Source organism: Phacochoerus africanus, chromosome 7 (assembly GCF_016906955.1).
Source record: "Phacochoerus africanus isolate WHEZ1 chromosome 7, ROS_Pafr_v1, whole genome shotgun sequence".
Taxonomy (NCBI): domain Eukaryota; kingdom Metazoa; phylum Chordata; class Mammalia; order Artiodactyla; family Suidae; genus Phacochoerus; species Phacochoerus africanus.
In genome coordinates, this window is record NC_062550.1 from 87,702,432 (window position 1) to 87,725,625 (window position 23,194).

At 40.9% G+C, this 23,194-nt stretch overlaps 1 protein-coding gene across 5 annotated transcripts in view; it reads left to right on the forward strand.

Annotated features, from left to right (window-relative positions):
* The first annotated feature begins 2,453 nt into the window (after positions 1-2,453).
* BLTP3B (bridge-like lipid transfer protein family member 3B) overlaps positions 2,454-23,194 on the forward strand; it is a 105,611-nt gene continuing 84,870 nt past the window's right edge. For 3 of the 5 annotated variants that reach the window (XR_007135932.1, XM_047788207.1, XM_047788208.1), the window contains exon 1: positions 2,464-2,744. Coding sequence is in view for 3 of the 5 variants with exons in the window: in XM_047788207.1 (XP_047644163.1) it covers positions 2,701-2,744 (44 nt within the window). In the remaining 2 variants the exon portion in view is untranslated. Of the gene's footprint in view, positions 2,745-13,780; positions 13,928-23,194 lie in introns of all 5 variants that reach the window. The other 2 variants (XM_047788206.1, XM_047788205.1) reach the window with 2 other exon arrangements.

A 23,194-nucleotide genomic window follows, 5' to 3' on the forward strand; every position in this document is an offset into this window, starting at 1 on the left:
GCCTGTAACTGTTAGTTTTCATATTCATGCATATTTTGGCAATGTGTAATTTTAAAGAGTTAAAAATACCACTCTGATATAAATACATAATGAACAGGTGCAACAGATGTAAGTGTATACGCTATCTTTTTTTTTTTTTTTTTGTCTTTTTAGGGCCACACCTGCAGCATATGGAGGGTCCCAGGCTAGGGGTTGAATCAGAGCTGTAGCTGCTGGCCTACACCACAGCCACAGCAACTCGAGATCTGAGCTGCATCTGTGACCCACACCACAGCTCATGGAAATGTTGGATCCTTAACCCACTGAACAAGGTCAGGGATTGAACCTGTGTCCTCATGGATACTAGTCAGATTCATTTCCACTGAGCCATGACAGGAACTCCCAGTTTATACCCTATCTTGTTGGTTTTTGCACTAATATGAGTTAAGAAATCTTTGATCCACATTTGTTATATATTATATAACAGTCACATTTTTAACTTTTTGAAAATCAGACATTGATAATTAAATAGCAATTAACAAACATGTAAGTTAATTTAAAACAGAATTTATGGTGGTTTTGCGACGTGTTCTGAATCAGAGGAGAGTAAAAGTGAAATTCTTACTGTGTATTTTCTCAATAAAAAGATAGTCTAACCACAATTATTCACCTTAGGTTTTTGTTTGTTTTGTTTTGTTTGTTTTTTTATCACTTCACAATTGCCTGAGGTGTTTTTCGTTAGTCATTCCTTGGGGGGGAAAAGGAATCCATGTTTTGTTCTAGCACATTAGGCTCTTTGTCATTTAAAAGCCATGAACTTTGACACTTCTGCCCTTTTTCAAAATTGTGCTCCACCTGCCTAAAACATCCTTTGCTGCCTACTGAATTCATAATGATAGCTACCATTCTGTTGTGTCTGGCAGTCTCTAAGAATTTAACCTTCATTACTGTGGTTAATCTTCACTACAGCCTCGTGAAGGTAAACAAGCACCACAGGGCTGGAGAGGTTCAGTATTTTCCTGTGATCACATGGTTATAAATCCTACGGAGCAAAGTTTCAAATCCAGTTCTGACTTCAGGGCCTGTTCTTTTAACATTAAACTGACATTATCTTTTTTGAAATAATATCTCCACTATAAATCCATCTCTGACTTAACAAAATAGGATCACTTGCTCCTTTATGTTCTCATAGCACCTTGCTTCTGTTTTCAATTATGCTAAGTTTAATAATAGCTTAATCAAGAGCTTACCATATACTAGGCACCTTGATCGACATTGTATATGCATAACCTCATTTAATCCTCACAAAATTCTGAGTTAGATACTATTATTGCCAACAGATGAAGAAACTAACGCTAAGAACTAAATAACTTGCCCAAGTTTACACTAGCTTCAAAGTGGCTGGGTCAGCCTCTGAACCAGAGTCCAGTGACAAGAGTTCAAGGTCTTAGCTTTAGAAATTTACTTTCCAGCAGAGGCTTGTTAATCCTCTGATAGCAGGAACAGTTTTTTTGTTTGTTTGTTTTTGTTTAGACCACCTTAGTTATTTGAATAGTGCCTCACTTACAGTACATGATAAATGTTAAGTGAGTCAACAGTCAACCCACATATATCTTCTTCACTTTACTTGAAAAGCGCTTGGTTGTTGGACCATGTGTAAATTATCCCTACACACCCACCCACACATTTTTCTGATAACCTCCCTCAGAGGTAGTACAATTTTCCCCCCTCTTTTAGACATCACTGGGTGGTCATTTTCATCTCTCCAAATGTTGGTTTGGGGCTGGATGTGGTAAAGGTGCAGAGCTGTAATAGTTTTCCCTGCTATTTCAACAATTTCCTTCCTTTACATAGAAATTTTCAAGTGAAATTTTACATCCTCATTTCTTTAGATACTACAACCTGGTGAGTTGGGTAAGGCTGATATTACTAACCTATTGTATAGATGATTAAACTGAGCTACGAGTAAGTAAATTATTTTCTCCAGGCTAACACAGCTAGAAAATACTCGAGCTAGGACTTGAATTTAGGCTTTCTAATTCCCAGGTCCTGGACTGTATTTAAAGAGATGTTATCAGTTTTCATTTCCCATAGAATTTCTAGAGGAAATATCACTTGGTAGCATTTAGCCGGGAGAAAGCAGAGCGGGTGGGGGAAAAGAAAAAGCTAAGCGTGTAGAGCAGTTTGTGGGGCAAATTGTGAAGAAATGAAAAAGAGAAGTAAGATGTGGATGAAGGACTCAGTGATGGAGACGAGAATGGTGAGGGTGGTCTAAAACCCAAGAAAGTCTTGGAATTGGGAGAAGGAGGATGCAAAAGCTTAGGGGCAGGATGACTAGCCCAGCCAGAGTCCCAGACGGGGAGGCGGGGCAGTAAACCTCCAGGGCCCGCCCCGAGTCCGCGTTGCTCCGCCCCTCCCCGCCCCGAGCCGACGCAGCCACGCCCCGAGACCGCGCCGCCCCTGCCCTCCCCCAGGTCTCTTAGGTGATGCTGCAGCCAAGATGGCGCTGGCAGCGGCCGCGGCTGCCTGAGCGCGATGCTCTCGGTCCTTGGCGGCAGCGGTGGCGGCTGTGGCCTCGGCCGGGGCCTCGGGTCTGTCCCAGGCGTGAGTGCTCAGGCACCTCTCCTCCGGCCGGGTTAACCCGGGCAAAGAGGAGACGGCCACGAAGAGAGGAGGCAGTGAGGAGCAGGGAGAGAGTGTGGAGCCTCCCGCCTCGGCACCATGGCTGGACTCATCAAGAAACAGATCCTGAAGCACCTCTCCAGGTCAGTCGAGCATCGGGCGTGGGCGCCAGTCCGCCTCCGCCCTCGTCGGTATCCGAGGCAACCTGCGGCTTCGGGGGCGGGGGGACCTGGCAGTCGGGCGGGAGGCGACCCTTGGGCTCCCCGCTCCAGTCGGGGCAGAGGTCGCCGCCCGGGATCTCCCGTCGGCTGCTGCGCCCAGGGCTGGCCTCACGAGTCGGCCTCTGGACCGGTTCGCCCTTGGACTGGTTCTCTCCCCCGGCCGGCTCGCGGAGGAGCGCGTCGGGCGGCGCAGCAGGCTGCAGGCTGCAGGCTGCAATTATACCCGGCGCGGCGCCTGGGGGCGTCTGGAGGACCCCTCCTGGGCGGTCCTGCGCGGAGGCTGCAGAGGGTCAGGTACCCCGTGTCCGCCTCCATTCGGAGCTGAGCGGTTCCGTTAACCCAGGGCGTCTGGCGCCGTGTGGACTCTGACGGTTGAGGCTTGGCTCCGCTCAGTGAAATGTTAACCTTGTTATTGTTCTGAATTCACCCTATCTCGCCGTTCCCAGTCTTGCATTAGAGGGTGTGCCTGTTTGAACAGTTAGGATTTGTTTTAAGTAAATAACCAGAGTTAGCAGCTCTGGCAGGTTCTTTCTGGAGTCGTTTTAGCCCCACATCATTCGTCGTGCAAAGCAGCTTTTTGCTTTATTTTTATCTGAAACCCATAAATTCAGGGAGTCAACATCTGTGGTAATAAACCCAAGACTTGTCATTCTTTCCGTTTCATAAGGCCGTTTTAGTCAGAATCATGACTCAGTAATGCTGGCAGTTTGTTACTGCTCCTGGTTTCTCCATATTTGTCTTCAGACACAGGCTCACTGTGGGATCTTGTTTCCAAGTTGTTAACAGTGAATTCAAAGTGGTTGGTTATGACCCTTTTCTCTGTTATTTGTCTGTTAATGATTACTTTTAACTGATTTTAGGAAAGCATTTGGGTGATGATACACTTTCGAGGTAAAGACAATTCGTTTTTTTTTATTACTCAATGAATTTATTACATTTATAGTTGTACAATGATCATCACAATCCAGTTTTATAGGATTTCCATCCCACAACCCCAGTGCATCCCCCCACCCCCCGAACTGTCTCCCTTGGAAACCAGAAGTTTTTCAAATAAAGATAATTCTTGATTCTCCAAATAGTTGTATACTACAGGTTATATATATTGGTGAACAAAACATTATTTCTGTGATTCAGCAAATATTTTCCTCACTTAGAACACTGAATAAGATATAGTTTGTTTTTGTTTTTGTTTGTGGCCAAGGATTGAATCTGAGCTGCAGCTGCGACCTACAGTGCAGCTGCAGCAATGTGGGATCCTTTGCGCTGGGTTGGGGATGGAACTCTGCTGCAGCCACCCCTAGCAGCTGCAGTCGGATTCTTAACCCACTGTGCCACAGCAGAAACTTCAAGATACAGTGTTTTTAAAGTAACAAATTATAGCAGCATTTATGGATACACATTTCTTTTTTTTAATACACATTTATTAATATCACTAATTGGAAACTTTCTTTTAAAATTGTACATATGATTCAATAATGAATTATCTCATTTTGGAAGATTTTATATTTATTTTTTTAATCATTTAAGTAAGGTCTGACTTACGAAATATCCTCCAGCCTTCATTGTACTCAGTTCTGCAAGAAAATCCAGACCTACAGAAAATGGTTTGAATTTTTACTTTCTCACTCTCTCAAGGATGATAGCTAGCTCCATTCTACATGCGTAAGAGAAAAGTTTGTTCAGTCATTGAGTGCCTTAGGGCATTAGAGTTTAATCCTCTTAAAGAAGCCCAGTTGAGAAGGACTCTTAAAAATTAGTAGTGATGGAGGAGTTCCTGTAGTGGCTCAGCAGTTAACAAATCCAACTAGGAACCATGAGGTTGCCGGTTTGATCCCTGGCCTTGCTCAGTGGATTAAGGATCTGGCGTCGCCAGTGAGCTGTGGTGTAGGTCCCAGACTTGGCTTGGATCCCATGTTACTGTGTCTCTGGTGTAGGCTGGAAGCTACAGCTCCGATTAGACCCCTAGCCTGGGAACCTCCATGTACTGTGGGTGTGGCCCTAAAAAAAAAAGACACACATAAAAAAATTACTGGTGGAGTTCCCAGCGTGGCTCAGTGGTTAACGAACCTGACTAGTATCCATGAAGATGCAGGTTCCATCCCTGGCCTTGCTCAGTGGGTTAAGGATCCATTGTTGCCGTGAGCTGTGGTGTAAGTCGCATGCAGCTTGGATCCCAAGCTGCTGTGGCTGTGGTGTAGTCCAGAAGCTGCAGCTTTAATTCGACCCTTAGCCTAAGAACCTCCATATGCAGCAAAAAAAAAAAAAAAAATAGCGGAAGTAAGTTCCCTGGTGGTCTAGTGGTCTGGGAACTGAAATCTCATGTCAAACTGCTGCTGGCTATTCTCGGTGGCAAAAGAAAAAAAAAGTATATATATATATATGTATATATATATATATGTATATAGTAAAGGCAATGACATACTTCATAAAGCAGAATTGACACATTCAGAATTGAGTCTTGAGGATTACTTTTTAATCTGTATGATTTTTTTTTTTTTTTTTGCTATTTCTGGCCGCTCCCGGGGCATATGGAGGTTCCCAGGCTAGGGGTCGAATCGGAGCTGTAGCCACCGGCCTACGCCAGAGCCACAGCAATGCGGGATCCGAGCCGCGTCTGCAACCTACACCACAGCTCACGGCAACGCCGGATCCTTAACCCACTGATCAAACCCGCAACCTCATGGTTCCTTCCTAGTTGGATTCGTTAACCACTGCGCCACGGCGGGAACTCCTGTATGATTTCTAATAGCTGTTTTGTAAATAGTAATGATTTTTTTTGGAATGAGTTTTTGAAACACTTGAATTTTCAGTTATTTCATATTTCAAAATTTCCTCAAGTTAGGTGACTAAAGAGTATTAAATTCATGTTATTGGTTAAAATATTAATCTTATTGCTACTGCTGTCCCTTGTCATTGCCTAAGAAAAATAGTTGTAAATTTAAAGGATGACAATAGGTGAAATAAGGTGAGTGTTGTGATAATTTATAGTTACTCGAATAGGAATGAACTTTTTTTTTTGCCTGCACCTGTGGCATGTGGAAGGTCCTGGGCCAGGGATCTATCCTGTACCACAGCAGCAACCCAGGCCTCTGCAGTGACAGAGCCGAATCCTTAATGTGCCATGCCACCAGGAAACTCCCAGGAATGAACTTTTGAAATTACCAGTGTCAAGCTTAATTTTACAGATTATCTGGTAATGAAGATGTCACTGTACTGATCTAGTCATCTGGAATACAGTTTAATTGGAAATACTATGGACATGTTACCTTCTAATAATAAACATTTCACATGGCCAGCGAATGGAATTCATGGCACTGTTGTAAGAGAGGGTTTACTTGAACATACTTTTCTCTCTGTAGCACCCATCCTCATCTATCATAGTATATGCTTATTTATTTGCACTTTATTTGTCTTCTCCACTGACTTGTAAACTCCATGAAGGTAGGGATTTTTTTTTTTTTTTTTTGAGTCTATACTGAGTCTAGGCACTCAGCAACTATTTGAATGAATGCATAAATGACAATAGGGAATGGATTCTTCCTACATTCCTACTTTTTTAAACTGAGGCAAGACTATAAGCCACCAGTATCATAACATACTGGACATGACTAGTCTTCCTATGGTTTTAGGACATAATGGGCAATTGAATTGCATCACTGGATAAGTATGGTGCCTTTTGTGTCCTTTTTGGAAAGGAAATACTAGGAAAATGACCTTTATATAAGGGGTCTTCCACTGAGGAATACTATCTAGGAACCAGCAGGAGAAAGAGAGTGCTTACTCTGAGCCTTGAGATTGAAGTTTAGTGAAATTGTGAGATTAAAACCATTGCTACTCAGATGCAGAGGCTTGAGAAACTGGTATATTGGAAAAGTATGAAAGAGGAATTATTTTAAGAGATGAACAAATGCTTTAAGGAAATATTCAACTATTTGGGAATTGTAAGTCTGTATACTTGTTCTCTGCCTAATTGTTGTTTAGTTTGTATCCCAACCATCTCTTGCATTGTTCATAAAAGCAATTTGTGTACTAGGGACATATCTGAAACTGAAGAGGGAGAGCGAATGAGTGTGTGTGTGTGTGTATACGTGTGCATGCACACGCAGGTGTGCGGGTGTGTGTGCACCCCTGTGGTGGAAAAGGGGGTTGGAGTAATTATATTTTAAGAGAAGTGAAACAAAAACCCTTTGAAGGAGAATTTACCCTAATCTTTTATACTATGATTGGCACAGAATTTGTTTTGGAGGCTTCCCTAGGAGAGTATTCTTTCACAAGGAAACAGAAAGCTCTAAAGAAAAGTTAGAAACTGTAAGAAAGGAAATAAGAAAGAGCAGGAGCTACCTTCAGGTCAAGGTCTCATTATCTGTCACTGTGGTATGTGTACACGTGTGCTCAAGCAATTGCGAAGTGGGTGAAATAGAAACTCCACGATGGGGTACATTTATGCCAGGACCTGAAAGGGGGTGAGGAAAATTCAGATACACATGCTACCCCACTCCTCCTTTGGCCCAAGGCCTACTAAGCTTTGGACACAAGATTTACTGTGGAGAGGGAGTTGGCAGACATACACCACACCTGGGTATAGTTTTTGTATAGTTTTTAAGCACTTGTTCTCAAACATGGCTGATATTACCCCTCAGGGGACATTTGGCAATGTCTGGAAACTTTTCTTCTGATTTTCATAAACTGGTGGGGTGAGGGGGTAGAGGCCAGGGATGTTGCTAAACATCCTACAATGCACAGCACTATTGGCCTCCGTGTCAATAGTTTTGAGGTTGAGAAACTGGTTTAAAGTAAACATATGTGTGTCAGATGATAGGGTACTGTGCTAGTTAAGATTATATTGTCTGCAAACAACAAAAATCTGGTTGTTTAACTTAGGTAAAAAAGGATATGTAATAGAAAGCTAGGGAGTTCCCATCGTGGCGCAGTGGTTGATGAATCCGACTAGGAACCATGAGGTTTCGGGTTCGGTCCCTGCCCTTGCTCAGTGGGTTAACGATCCGGCGTTGCCGTGAGCTGTGGTGTGGGTTGCAGACCGGCTCGGATCCCACGTTGCTGTGGCTTTGGCGTAGGCCAGTGGCTGCAGCTCTGATTCGACCCCTAGCCTGGGAACCTCCATATGCCACGGGAGTGGCCCAAGAAATAGCAAAAAGACAAAAAAAAAAGAAAGCTATTTAAGTGGGTCACAGAAACAGGAACAGGAACTAGCCAACTCCTAGGACCTCACTGGAAGCATTCTTGGGAGTTCCCGTTGTGGTGCAGTGGAAATGAATCCGACTAGTTACCATGAGGTTGTGGATTCAATCCCTGGCCTCACTCAGTGGGTTAAGGATCTAGTGTTGCCATGAGCTGTGGTGTAGGTTGCAGATGTGGCTCGGATCTGGCGTGGCTGCGGCATAGGCCTGCTGCTATAGCTCCGATTAGCACTATTGATGTTTGGACAGGGTAATTCTCGGTTCTGAAGGGCTGCTCTGTGCATTGTAGGGTGTTTAGCAGCATCTCTGGTCTCCACCCACTAGATACCAATAGCACCCCCACAGTCTTGACAATGAAAAAAATGTCTCCAGACATTGCCACATGTCCCCTGGAAGCAAAATCACTCCTGGTTGAGAACCACTGCTTTAGGGTGCTCCTGTCTTTTACAACTCCCAGTCTGATTTTTTTTTTTTTTTTTGCGGTGGGGGGAGGGTTGCTTTTTGGGGCTGCACCCAAGGTATGTGGAGGTTCCCAGGCTAGGGGTCGAATCTAAGCTGTAGCTGTTGGCCTACACCACAGCCACAGCAACTCGGGATCCGGGCCACATCTGCAGCCTACACCACAGCTCACGGCAACACCGGATCCTTAACCCACTGAGCAAGGCCAGGGATCAAACCTGCTTCCTTATGGATGCTAATCAGATTCCTTAACTGCCAGCCACAGCGTGAACTCCTCCCAGTCTGATTTTTCCTGTCAAGTTTCAAATTCCTCGGCGAGAGAATCTGTCTGGCCCAGTTCTGTTTATCTGTGGATCAATTAGCAAAGGCAAAGGGTGGTACAGCATAGATATGGTCGTGAGGAGAACTATTTTGATTGCTGCTCTATTTGGTATCTTTAATAGGTACTGAACTAAATTAGATTTCAGAGGGCCCCATTTGCTATGGTAAGGAAATAGCAATTGAACTTCATCCCAGGAGGTGACTGCTAATATAGAATTCCTGACAAAAGAGGGACATGATCACTACAAGATGAATAGCTATCAGTTGGTTTGGAGTCCAGCGTTCAGGAGCAATTTTCTGGGGTGGAAACAGAGTATACAGAGGGTCTCTGATTAACTCAAGTAGAAAAATAATGTAGAATATCAGTATCCCGCAGAATTTATGGGAAGGTTAGAGAAACTAACTTGGGAAGGGACTGGATCCAGGCTAGCTCCAAGGATCTAGGTAAGAAAAAACACTTGTCAGTCTCAACAAGACATGCTCCCTAAACAAATGGGAAGGAACAAGTAGAAAGGGAGGGTGGCCTGGGGAGATCGTTAAATATTTTCGGTGAGGCCCTAAAAAGCAAAAAAAAGAAAGAAAGAAAGAAATACAGTTAACTAACAAGGACCTACTGTATAATAGCATAGGAAACTATATTCAATATTTTGTAATAATCTGTAAGAGAAAAAAATAAAGAAGAATATATATATATATATATATGAGAAATGGAATCACTGTGCTGTACACCTGAAGCAAATACGATATTGTAAATCAACTATACCTCTATAAAAATAGAAAAAGGAAATGCAACATAGATTTAGACTGTCAGAAATTATTTCCTCAAATGATAATTTCACGGAAAGGGAATAGGAAGTGCAAGGAGGTGGGGATGAAATTTGCAGTTTTATTTTATTTTTTATGTTATTTTAATTTTTGGTCTTTTTAGGGCTGCACATGTGGCATATGGAAGTTCCCAGGCTAGGGGTCAAATCTGAGCTATAACTACTGGCCTATGCCACAGCTACAACAGCGCCAGATCTGAGCCATGTTTGCAACCTACACCACAGCTCATGGCAGTGCAAGAACCTTCAACCCACTGAGCAAGGCCAGGGATCCCGCCTGCATTCTCATGGATACTTATGGGGTTTGTTACTGCTGAGCCACCAAGGGAACTCTGAAATTTGCAATTTTAAATCTAGTGATGGAGGAGGCTTAATTGAGAAGGTGATACGTGAGACCTGAAAGTGGGAGCACATGCAAAGATCCAGAAGCGGAAGCATACATGTCATTTTGGGGGGAAGTATATCAAGGCTACCAACACGGGTGAAGTGGGGGTGAGGAGTGAGGGGAGTAGAAGAGGAGGTCAAGGAGAAAACAAGGGCCAGATGTTGTGGGACCTTCTAGTGACTTTGGCTTTTACTCTGAGTGAGAGTGGAATCCACTGCAAGGCTTTGAGCCATTGATCACTCTGCAGCCAAGTAATAGGAGGACAAGGGCAGCAGCAGGAGCCCAAGGAAGAGTGTTAACTACCCAGGTGCAAAAAATATTGGCTTGGAGCTAAGTGGATGAAGTGGAGTTTTTGAGATACGTAGTCAGGTTCTAGATGTATTTTGAAGGCAGAGCTACAGGATGTGCTGACAAATAACTATTGATTGAGAAAGAGAACAGTCATGGATGACCTTTTTTTGTCTTTTTTTTTAGGGCCACACCTGTGGCATATGGAGGTTCCCAGGCTAGGAGTCCAATCGAAGCTGTAGCTGCAGGCTTACACCACAGCCACAGCAACACCAAGTCCCAGCCGCGTCTGTGACCTACACCACAGCTCATGGCAACTCCAGATTCTTAACCCACTGGGCAAGGCCAGGGATCAACCCACATCCTCTTGGATGCTAGTTGGGTTCATTAACTACTGAGCCACGATGGGAATGCCCATGGATGACTTTTTGCAATAAGCACCTGACAAGATGGAGTTGCTGTTAACCAACCAAATTGGAGAAGACTTCAGGAGGAGCAGGCTTATGAAAGAATATCAGGAGTTTGTCTCTGGATGCATTGATTTGGATGCCTATTAAGTACCTAAGTGGAGTTCCCTTTTATTTGTAAACTAATTTAGATTTCACCTCTTATAGTCTGGCAACAGCAGACTTTGTGTGTGTAGTTATACTTTGGTTTATGCAATAGATATTTACAGAAAAGTGACTTGATTGAATTTTAGGGAGTGGAGTTTTCTTTTTATCTGTTAAATACACTATATAGAAGCGTCTGAAATTGATCAGGTATCCATTTATTTCGCATTAATTTCTAACTACAACCAGATATTGATTCTTGCAAAAGTTACCTTCAGGAGACTGATTTGAATACTTCAAGTGAAAGGGAGATTGGATGCTTGGTCCATTGGATATTTTAGTACTCTCATCCTAGAATCAGAAGGTATTTATTCCTGTCTCCTAGAAGGAAGTATTTAAAAGGTTGAGGTTTTTCCTACTTTCCCAAAGTTTAACAAATAGTATGGAGTGGTTAAGTCACTGATCCAGTACCTATTTAATTTGATTATTCTAAAATACTTCTTCAGGCTGTTGTTCCCACCTAATAGTTTGCCTTTCCTTCACTTAGTTTTCAGCATTTGTTATACTCTTTTATGGTGTTTTATCATCCTGCTGCAGTACCCCTTAGGAGATTCTTTTATTACTTGGGAATCCTTTGACTTTTCAGTCCTTTGAATCTTGGGAAAATAGTCTTTTGACTCAGCAGTTTTTTAAAGCTGGAGAAGGACAGTTTCTCCATTCAGTTCTTTTTCTTATGTAATTGTTTCACAATATCGCTTTTTGCAATATTACACTTTGCCTTAATACTGCAGTTTCCAGTCTAATAAGCATTTCATAGTTAAGTTGATCACTTATCAGTTATATGTTTTAAATTCTGTATATTATGTTACTTAGGATGAATAATTTAATATTTCTATTAAATATTGATGTTTACAGGTTGATATTACCTCAGATTGAATGTAAGTTACAAGTGAAAGACTTGATGGCTCTTGGGAGTTTTTGTTGTGGGTCAACAGGTTAAGGAGCCAGTGTTGTCCTTGTGAGGATGCAGGTTTGATCCTTGGCCTTGCTCAGTGGCTTAAGGATTCAGTGTTGCCATAGGCTGCAGCATAGGTTGCCGATGTGGCTCAGATCTGGTGTTGCTGTAGCTGTGGCATAGGCCGCAGCTTTTTTTCACCTCCTGGCCTGGGAACTTCCGTATGGCTCAGGTACAGCTGTTAAAAACAAAGGAGTTCCCCTTGTGGCACAGCAGAAATGAAACTGACTAGGAATCATGAGGTTGTGGGTTCAATCCCTGGCCTTGCTCACTGGGTTAAGGATCTGGCATTGCTGTGAGCTGTGGTGTAGGTCGCAGACGCAGCTCGGATCTGACGTGGCTGTGGTGTAGGATGGTACAGCTCCGATTGGACCTCTAGCCTGGGAACCTCCATATGCCACAGGTGCAGCCCTAAACAGCAAAACCAAAAAACCTCTAACTTTATGACTGTTTGCATGAGTGAAACATGGGCAGTTGACATATCAAGACCAAGTTATTAAAACAAAATTAAAAGCTGAGCAAATATGATTCAGGATATAGTAATTTATTGTTTGCTTGATTTTTTTTTTTTTTTTTTGCTTCTTAGGCCTATACCCATAGCATATGAAAGTTCCCAGTCCAGGGGTCCAGTCAGAGCTGCAGCTGCCAGCCTACACAGTTAAGGAATCTGAGCCACATCTGTGATCTACACCATAGCTCACGGCAATGCCGGACCCTTAACCCACTGAGCAAGGCCAGGGATTGAACCTGTCTCCTCCTGGATACTAGTCAGTTTTGTTACTGCTGAGCCATGATGGGAACTCCTGTTTGCTTGATTTTTTTCTAGGCATTAGACTTACTTTTGGGCTGTTTGATAATTCGTTGAGACTTCTCCCAGATAAAATGAATGCTGTGTATAAAATTTGAGTCTCTATATTAGTTTATCCTTTAATACTTAATTTTAGCTATATATATATATAATGTACTCTTTTTCTACCCAAAAGCATCATTAAGAGAGGAATCTCAGAGTTCTTTTTGCTACTGCTGTCATAGCTTCATATTGTTTTCCTCTACGATGGTTTATCTACTAAAACAAAAGCTTCATGTTTATTAGTTCCATAGACTGTCATCTCTTTAAGGGCAGAATAACCCTGATAGGCTTTGAAATCTGAGGGCAGTGACTATACTTGTCTTATTCACCATTGTATCTTTAGCATCTGGCACAGAACTATGCTACATAGCACTTGTTCAGAAACATTTTTAGCTAACTGGAGAAATAAATTTATACTACTTTGGCCTTCATAGAATACTTGGGATGTAAATGCATATATTCATAAACTTGAATACATTTCTGGCAGGATTAAAAAGTTGATTCATATCCAAAAAAATTAAAATTTTTTTCTGATATTATAGTCTCCAATTTGCTTTTGAATATATAGATAATATAGTTTATTGTTGAATCACTTTGGTTTGTGGGTTATTTTTCATAGATAACTTTACTCTTTAGTATTGTCTATGAAATGAAATGAAATGAGGATTATAGTTTTAACCTGGCTTTTTGACAGTTAAAATTTTGACAATTTGTGGGTTGCTTGTCTTTCAGAGTGCTTGTCCTAATTGTTTTCATTTAATGTTGAATTGTAAAGTTCAACCTTTATATAACTTTTATACAGCATAGCTATCTCATTTTTGTTAATATTTTTAATATAGATTTTTAAATATATTGATTTGAGTGGTGCAGAGAATGAAGAAAATCATGAATGATTCATTTATCTTAGAATTTAAACAGCATTTGCCTTTAGATAATCCAGTGTGAAATACAAGTGTATTTTTCTTTAAAGTGCATCACAGCTGAATATTTTTATCATATCGTTCCTTTCCTCTTCCTTCCCTTAAACTTGCTCCCTTCTGTGTCCCCTGTGTACCCATTCCCTGCAGCGATCCCTGCTGGCTGTGGTGGAGATTGGTGTGCTGTGAATTTCATAATCACCCAAATGAGTACCAGAGGAGTCTAAGAAACCTTGGCAACTGACTACTTGCTTTCACCAGGAGTAGGGACCTTTTGTCTGAATTTGCTGCCCTCAGGTAATTCTTCTATTCCCCATTGTTGGTTTTTATTTTTGTTTTTTTCCTTTCTGTAAATGCAAGCACTTACTTTGTCCCACATAAAGATACTTGGAGAATATTTTCTAATTCTTGTTTTAGTTAGATACCTTTTTTTTTTTTTTAACTAAGTAGCTACAGGCTCATGCAAGTCTTCTCTCAGAATCGGTGCAATTCTTCTCTTAGAATGTTTTCTAATATGTATGGTTTGGCAATATACTTGAAGTTATAACTAGTTCTTTCTGATGTTGGAGGCATGAGTTTTATAACTTGTAGTCACCTATTTGGAAATAGTAATTAGCATTTGATCTATGCTTCAATGGATTAGGCATCATAAATCAATGAGGTATGAAGGCTCTTTTGATAAAGAGGATGTTTTGGTCAATTTTCTCACTGAAGGACTTTTTTGTGGAGTTTTCTGAAGGAGTTTATTTGTGTACTTAATATTAATTATAGTCTTTATCAAAGAGATTGCAATAACTCATGAATAGCAGTGAAAATAGGATTCTCTTTTGAAGGATGTAAGGGTTCCCACCTCATTCTTTTCTTCATCTCCCTCATGCTCTCCCCCCGCCAAAATCATTATCAAGGAAAGCAATTATGCTAAAAACCAGATTCATGGAAGTAGCACTACATTTCTTTTAGCTTAGGACTCGATGAAAAACCAAGAAATTCACATCTTTGCACACTTCTAATGCTTGAGAAATTTATCCACTTAAATACTTTGAACCTATTCTAAAAGTCTACTAATAAAATAGTAAAGACTAACTATAAGCAAAATTGGGCAACTCATTATATACTTAATCTAGGGACTATGGAATGTTAGTAAACTTGTTGGCCATGTGTTAGCTAGCAAGTATATAGGTTTGTTGTTTATGATGGCATTCAAGAATGGCTCTGAATTTTGTATAAACCTCTGATAAATATTCTGGGGGCTTTTCTCCTGAAGTTCAGTCATAGCTATAATTTTTTGCCTTGTCTAGATTACACTTCCTTAACATATGTTTTTTGGCCTGGTTTGAAGATGAGGATTTTATGATTTTATTCTAAGTTTATTTATTTATTTTTGTCTTTTTATGGCTGCACCTGTGGCACATGGAGGTTCCTAGACTAGGGGTTGGATCCAAGCCGGAGCTGCTGGCCTAGGGTTGGATCAGAGCTGTAGTTGCCAGCCTACACCACAGCCACAGCAACACCAGATCCGAGCCATGTCTTGGGTCTGCACCACATCTCCGGATCCTTAACCATACTGAGCGAGGCCAGGGATTGAACCCATATCCTTCTCATGGGTACTAGTCGGGTTGTTTCCGCTGATCCATGATGGTAACTCCATTATTTTATTCTAAGTTTAAATCACAACTCTCTGTACATGTATTCAAGTTGGTTACCAAACTTAATTCCTTTTTCTTCTTCTTTTTTTTTTTTTTTTTGTCTTTTTGCTATTTCTTGGGCCGCTCCCTCGACACATGGAGGTTCCCAGGCTAGGGGTCTAATTAGAGCTGTAGCTGCTGGCCTACGCCAGAGTCACAGCAACACAGGATCCGAGCCACATCTGCAACCTACACCACAGCTCACGGCCACGCCAGATCCTTAACCCACTGAGTAAGGGCAGGGATCGAACCCGCAACCTCATGGTTCCTAGTCGGATTCGTTAACCACTGCGCCACGACGGGAACTCCCCTTTTTTCTTGTTAACCTTGTCATTTTAATCAGTCATAATCCCTTTTTATTTAAATAACTCTAGAGTTTATTTTCTTTAACCTGAACCTAGCACATTCCAGACTGCTTGGCTCAAAGTAGATATCAATAAGATTTGAATATTTCTGCTGTCACTACCCAGATTTAAATCTTTTTTTTTTTTTGGCATAAGTTGTTGTGACTAAGTATTGTTATTTCTTTCTGGTCTCATACTTCTTTTTTGTGGGGGGCGCATACCCGCTGCATAGGAAGGTTCCCAGGCCAAGGATTGAATCTGAGCCACAGCAGTGACAACACCGGATCCCCAACCTGCTGAGCCACTAGGGACATTCTCATCTCATACTTCTTTAATCCATCCTTGAAAATGTTACCAGAGAGAACTTTCCCAAATACTAATCTTATTTAATTTCTTGGTAAATATTTTTTATTGGCTCATGTTCAAGCTTAAAAATTTTTTTTTTGTTTTATAACAGAATTTTTTGTCTTAAGAAATATTAAAATAGAACTTTACTTCATAGAATAGAAGTAGAGATCCTCTAGTTAAATCAGTGATCGAGGGTGGCGGTCAGCCGTCATATCCTTTCCATTTTTATTTTTTCTCCCACTGGGGCTGAGTCATGAGCAGTCTCCTTAGGGGCACTATAGGAACAGTACTGATGTGTAGGATGAAACCCACATTCCTTGGCATGAAATACCAAGAGTTCTTCATCATCTCCCAGCTGCCCCTATTTCAAGGCATAATCATTTTTTTTCAAACTCTGAAAACTTATACTTCATCTTTGCTAGCTGTATATGATTGGACGACCTTGAACATGCTGCTGCTTGTCGAAAATGTCTTCCTGTGTCCTATTCACGTAGCAAAAACTTACTCTTAAAAACATAGCTTAAGTGCTGCCTCTTCCATGAAACCTTTCCAGAGCAGTATACTTTTCTTTTGGCTGTGCCTGTGGCATGTGGAGGTTTCCAGGCCAGGTATTGAACCCATGCCACAGTAGTGAAAATGACAGATCCTTAATCTGCTGAGCTATCAGGGAACTCCAAAGCCATATGTTGTTTGTTTTGTTTTGTTTTTATGGCCACATCTGCGCCATACGGAAGTTCCTAGGCTAGGGACTGAATCAGAGCTGTAGCTGCCAGCCACACCACAGTCACAGCCATGCCACATCCACCTGCAACCTACACCATAGCTCATGGCAACTCTGGATTTTTAACCCATTGAGCAAAGCCAGGGATTGAACCCATGTCCTCACGGATACTAGTCAGGTTCATTACTGCTGAACCACAATGGGAACTCCCAAAGCAATATGTTTTGTTTTGTTTTTGTTTTTGTTTTTGTAATATGGAAGTTCCTGAGCCAGGGGTTGAGGCCCAGCCACTGTAGAAGCAACACCTAGAAGTTATGCTGTGAGTCACACGGAAAGTCCTAAAGTAATATGTTTTTTAACAAAATTGATCACCTCTTCCCTCCTCCATTTTTTTTTTTTCTGCTTTTTAGGGCTGTGCTTGTGGCAATGCCGTATCTGAGCTGCTTCTGCAACCTATGCCACAGCTCACAGCAAATCTGGATCCTTAACTCACTGAGCAAGGCCAGGGATGGAACCCACACCCTCATGGATACTAGTTGGGTTCTTAACCTGGTGAGCCACAATGGGAACTCCTCCATCTTATCCTAGTCTCATTTTTATTGTACAGTCTGGCACATAGCAAGACTATATATAACATACTACAATAATTTGTTTATATGATTGCCTCTAACAATAAACCATGAGGTCTTTGGAAACAGTAATTATTTGTCTAATTTGCCCAGGAGATTAATCATGAAGGATGTATGTCTAATAGTGTCAGATTTCCTGATGCTTCAACAAAATTTGAAAACCCAGATTTTAATGTAAGGTCTACCCATTTTATTTATTTTTTATTTATTTATTTATTTTTTGGTCTTTTTTTTTTTTTGGCATTTCTTGGGCCGCTTCCGCGGCATATGGAGGTTCCCAGGCTAGGGGTCGAATCGGAGCTGTAGCCACCAGCCTATGCCAAGAGGCACAGCAACGCAGGATCCGAGCCGTGTCTGCAACCTGCATCACAGCTCACAGCAACGCCGGATTGTTAACCCACTGAGCAATGCCAGGGATCAAACCCACAACCTCATGGTTCCTAGTCGGATTCGTTAACCACTGCGCCACGACGGGAACTCCAGGTCTACCCATTTTAAATGTTAGCTACATATTCAGCTTTTTAAAAACATTGTGCAGACCAGACAAAACTGTGGAGTATAGCTCATGGGCTGCCAGTTTGCAGCCCTTCCATTCTTTAAATGTTTATGTGGAAAAACTGGTTAGACAAGATTGGTTAATTTTCTTTACATGCGTATTATAAAAATACCCAAGCCAGATTAACTGTCTAAATTGAGAATGCTCAAAAAAAAAAAAAAAAAAAAAGGAATTTATTATGAGCAGCATACCTTGATCCTTGTTCCATTGACACTGTAGGTTTCATTTAAAAAAAGTAACATTTGGAGTTCCCGTCGAAGTTCAATGGTTAACGAATCCGACTAGGAACCATGAGGTTGCGGGTTTGATTCCTGGCCTCGCTTAGTGGGTTAAGCATCTGGCGTTGCTGAGAGCTGTGGTGTAGGTCACAGACGTGGCTCGGATCTGACATTGCTGTGGCTCTGTCTTAGGCCAGCGGCTACAGCTCCGATTGGACCCCTAGCCTGGGAACCTCCATATGCCGCAGGCGTGGCCCTAGGAAAAGACAAAAAAATAAAATAAAATAACATTTATACCTTAAATATTTAATAAGCCTCACAAATTGACATTGAAAACTCCTTGGGAAGTGAAAATTGCTGTATATTCCTATAACACCTAGTTAATGTTCAGTAAATATTGTTGGATCAGAAATTGACCAGTATGATAATGGATTGGTAATTGATTTTAAAATACCTTTTAACTTAAAATTGTACAAATTTGATTATAGTCTTGTCTCTGCCTTGGTGTGACATTGAATAGTTGACTTCTCTGGACTTTATATTTTCTGCTATAAAATGTGGACTTTGGACTAGAGAAACTTTTCAAGCGCTAAAATTCTAAAATTATTTGATATTCTTTGCTTGTATGAATGCTGCCTGTGGTTCGTCTCAGTTTTTTTTTTTTTTAACTAGCTTAAAATTGCTTCTAATATCTTCAGATGACAATGCAGTTGTGTGGTTTTCAAAAAACCATGATTCAGGAATTCCTGCTGTGGCACACTGGGTAAGAATCCAGCTGCATCCAAGGTCTTGCTACCTCTTGCCTATTTGCCTATTGCTTTAGCTGAAGCTTAAAAAAAAAAAAAAAAAAAATCCAACTGCAGTAGCTCACATTGCTGTGGAGGCTAAGTGGGTTAAAGGATCCAGAGTTGCTGTACTTGTGCCCGAGGTTGCAGGATTTAAGATACAGGAACTTTCATATGTCATGAGTGTGACCAAAAATAAATAAATAAATAAAATAAAAAACCCCCCGTGGTTCAAATATCCTAAAAATTCTTATTCCCTGGAATTTCTGCTGTGGCACAACAGGATCAGTGGTGTGCCTTCAGCGCCAGGACACAGGTTCCATCCCTGGCCTGGTGCAGTGGGTTAAAGGATCCTCTGTTGCCACAGCTGCAGCATAAGTCACAGCTGTGGCTGGAATCTGATCCCTGGCTGGGAACTTCATGTGCTACTAGGTGGTCAAAAAAGAAAATAAATTTTATTTTCTTGTATTTTATTAAGTTAACTAGTCCATTTGTTTTTTGGGGGGTGGGGGGCGGTGCATAAGGAAGGGATTGAACTTGTGCTAACAGCTGAGGCAACACCAAATCCTTAAACCATTGCACCATGAGGGAACTTCTCATTCTTTTTTTATTAAGAAGTAACACAGAAATAGCCCCATATTTTTGTTTTACGGAGTTTGTTTGGCCTGATTGTTTTCGTAGTGTGCAAGTAAAGTAAATCAACCAATCTTGTGTAATCAGCAGTTTCACTCACACACACACACACACACACACACACACCTTGAACACCTCTATTGAAATAGAATTGAGAATTTCCTGTTGTGGCTCAGCAGAAATGAATCTGACTAGTATCCGTGAGGGCTTGTGTTCGCTCTCTGGCCATGCTCAGTGAGTTAAGGATCATGTTGCCATGAACCGTGGTGTAGGTTGTAGATGTGGCTCAGATCTGCGTTGCTGTGGCTGTGGCATAGGCCAGTAGCTGCAGCTCTGATTGGACCTCTGGAACTTCCATATGCTTCCGGTGTGACCATTAAAAAAAAAGAAATAGAATTTATTTGTATGTGATAAACTGCATATGTTAAGATGTACAATTTGATGAAATTTTGACGTCTCTCAAGTTTCCTCATGCTTCTTTGTAATCCTCCTCCTCCCCTCCTGCCTTATCTGTTATTATGTGATCTACTTTATTTCATTTAGATTATTTTGCATTTTCCAGAATTTCATATAATCATACAGTATATATTTTTCTGGCCTTTCCCCCTCAACATAATTATTTTGCAATTAATTTATTTTGTTTTATGCATTATGTCTATTGCTGAGTATATTCCATTGTGGATATGCCACAATTTATTTATCCACTCACTGTTAATGATCATTTGGGTCGTTTCTAGTTTTGGGCTATTATAAATAAAGCTGCTATGAACATTCATGTATGTCTTTCTGGGACATATACTTTTCATTTTTTTTTCTTTCTTAATATTTTCATTTATTTCATTTTTTATTGCTTTTATTTTTAGAATGTGACGTAAATAGTAATGATATTGGGAGGCCTCATCTTTGTCTTTTTTTTTTTTAACTGAATGAATTTTATTATGTTTATAATTGTACAGTGATCATCACAACCCAATTTTATAACATTTCCACCCCAAACCCCCAGGCCATTCCTCCCCCACCCACAGCCTGTCTCCTTTGGAGACCATAAATTTTTCAAAGTCTGTGAGTCAGTATCTGTTCTGCAAAGAAGTTCACTGTATCCTTTTTTTTAGATTCCACATAGAAGTGATAGCATATGATGGTGGTGTCTCACTGTCAGACTAACTTCACTTAGCATGATCATTTCTAGGTTCATCCATGTTGCTGCAAATGCCATGATTTCATTCCTTTTTCTGGCTAAGTAATAGTCCATTGTGTATATGTACCACATCTTCTTTATCCACTCCTCTGTCCATGGACATTTAGGTTGCTTCCATGTCTTGGGCGTTGTATGTAATGTTGCAATGAACATAGAGTATATGTATCTTTTCTTTTTTCTTTTCTTTTTTTTTTTTTGTCTTTTTTAGGCCTCACCCCGAGGCATATGGAGGTTCCCAGGCTAGGGGTCAAATTGGAGCTACATCTGCCGGCCTACATGGGCCGGCAGGATCCTTAACCCATTGAGTGAGGCCAGGGATCAAACCTGCTTCCTCATGGATCCTAGTCAGGTTCGTTAACCACTGAGCCATAACCGGAACTCCACATGTATCTTTTTGAGTCATGGTTTTCTCTGGAGAGATGCCCAGGATTGGGATTGCTGTATCAAATGGTAATTCTATTTTTAGCTTTTTGAGGACTCTCCATACTGTTTTCCACAGTGGTTGCACCAATTTACATTCCTACCAGCAGTCTAGGTGGGTTCCCTTTTCTCCACACCCTCTCCAGTGTTTATTGTTTGTAGACTTTTTGATGATGGCCATTCTGGCTGGTGTACGGTGGTACCTCATAGTAATTTGGATTTGCATTTCTCTAATAATTAGTGTGTTGAACATCTTTTCATGTGTTTTTTTGGCCATCTGTATGTCTTCTCTGGAGAATTGTCTGTTTAGGTCTTTTGCCCCCTTTTTTTGGTCTTTTTCATTTTAGGGCCGCATTCACCACATATGGAGGTTCCCAGGCTAGGGGTCTAATTGGAGCTACAGCTGCCAGTCTACACCACAGGCACAGCAACATCAGATCCGAGCCGCGTCTGTGACCTAAACCACAGCTCACATCTTCTGCCCATTTTTTGAGGGGGCCGTTTTTTGGTTTTGTGTGTGTGTGTGTGTGTGTGTGTGTGTTGAGCTGCAGGAGGTGTTTATAAATTTTAGAGAGTAATCCCTGTCAGTTTCTTCATCTGCAAATATTTTCTCCCATTCTTTGGGTTGGCTTTTCGTTTTGTTTAGGGTTTTCTTTGCTGTGTGGAAACTTAAGTTTAATTAGGTCCCATTTGTTTATTTTTTAGTTTTTATTCTCATTATTTTAGGAGGTGGATCTGAGAAGATATTGCTATGGTTTATGTCAGAGGGTGTTCAACCTATGTTTTCCTCTAAGGGTTTTATAGCATCTGGTCTTATATCTAGGTCTTTAATCCATTTTGAGTTTATTTTTGTGTTAGGAAGTATTCTAATTTCATTCTTTTACATGTGGCTGTCCAGTTTTCCCAGCACCATTTATTGAAGAGACTGTCTCTTCTCCATTGTGTATTCTTGCCTCCTTTGTCGTAGATTAGTTGACTGTAGGTGTGTGGGTTTAATTCTGGGCTGTCTATCCTGTTCCACTGATCTATATTTCTGTTTTTGTGCCAGTATCATATGGTTTTGATGACTGTTGCTTTGTAGTATAGTCTGAAGCCAGGGAGCCTGATTCCTTCAGCTCCATTTTTCTTTTTCAGGATGTCTTTGGCTATTCTGGGTCTTTTGTGGTTCCAAACAAATTTTATTTTGTTCTAGTTCTGTGAAAAATGTCTTTGGTAATTTGATAGGGATTGCATTGAATCTGTAGATTGCCTTGGGTAGTATAGTCATTTTGACAATACTGATTCTTCCAATTTAAGAGCATGGTATGTCTTTCCATCTGTTTGTGTCATCTTCTATTTCTTTCATCAGCATCTTACAGTTTTCAGAGTATAGGTCTTTTATCTTGGGTAGGTTTATTCCTAAGTATTTTATTTTTTTTGATGTGATGGTAAATGGGAATGTTTCCCTAATTCCTCTTCCTGATCTTTTGTTGTTAGCATATAGAAATGCATTTGATTTCTGTACATTAATTTTGTATCTTGTGACTTTGCCAAATTTATTGCTGAGCTCTAACAGTATTCTGGTAGCATCTTTAGGTTTTTCTAGGTATAGTGTCATGTCATCTGCAAAGAGTGATATAATTCTACTTCCTCCTTTCCAATTTAGATTCCTTTAATTTCTTTTTCTTCTCTGATTGCTGTGGCTAGGACTTCCAAAATTATGTTGAATAGTAGTGGCAAGAGCAGACATCCTTGTCTTGTTACTGGTCTTAGCAGGAATTCTTTCAGCTTTTCACCATTGAGAATGATGTTAGCTGTGGGTTTGTCATATATGGCTTTTAGTATGTTGAGGTAGGTTTCCCTCTAAGCCCATTTCCTGGCGAGTTTTTATCGGAAATGGGTATTGGGTTTTGTCAAAATCTTTTTCTGCATCTGTTGAGAGGGATCACATGGTTTTTGTTCTTTGGTTTGTTAACGTGCTGTATCACATTGATTGATTTGCAGATATTGAAAAATCCTTGCATCCCTGGGATAAATCCCACTTGCTC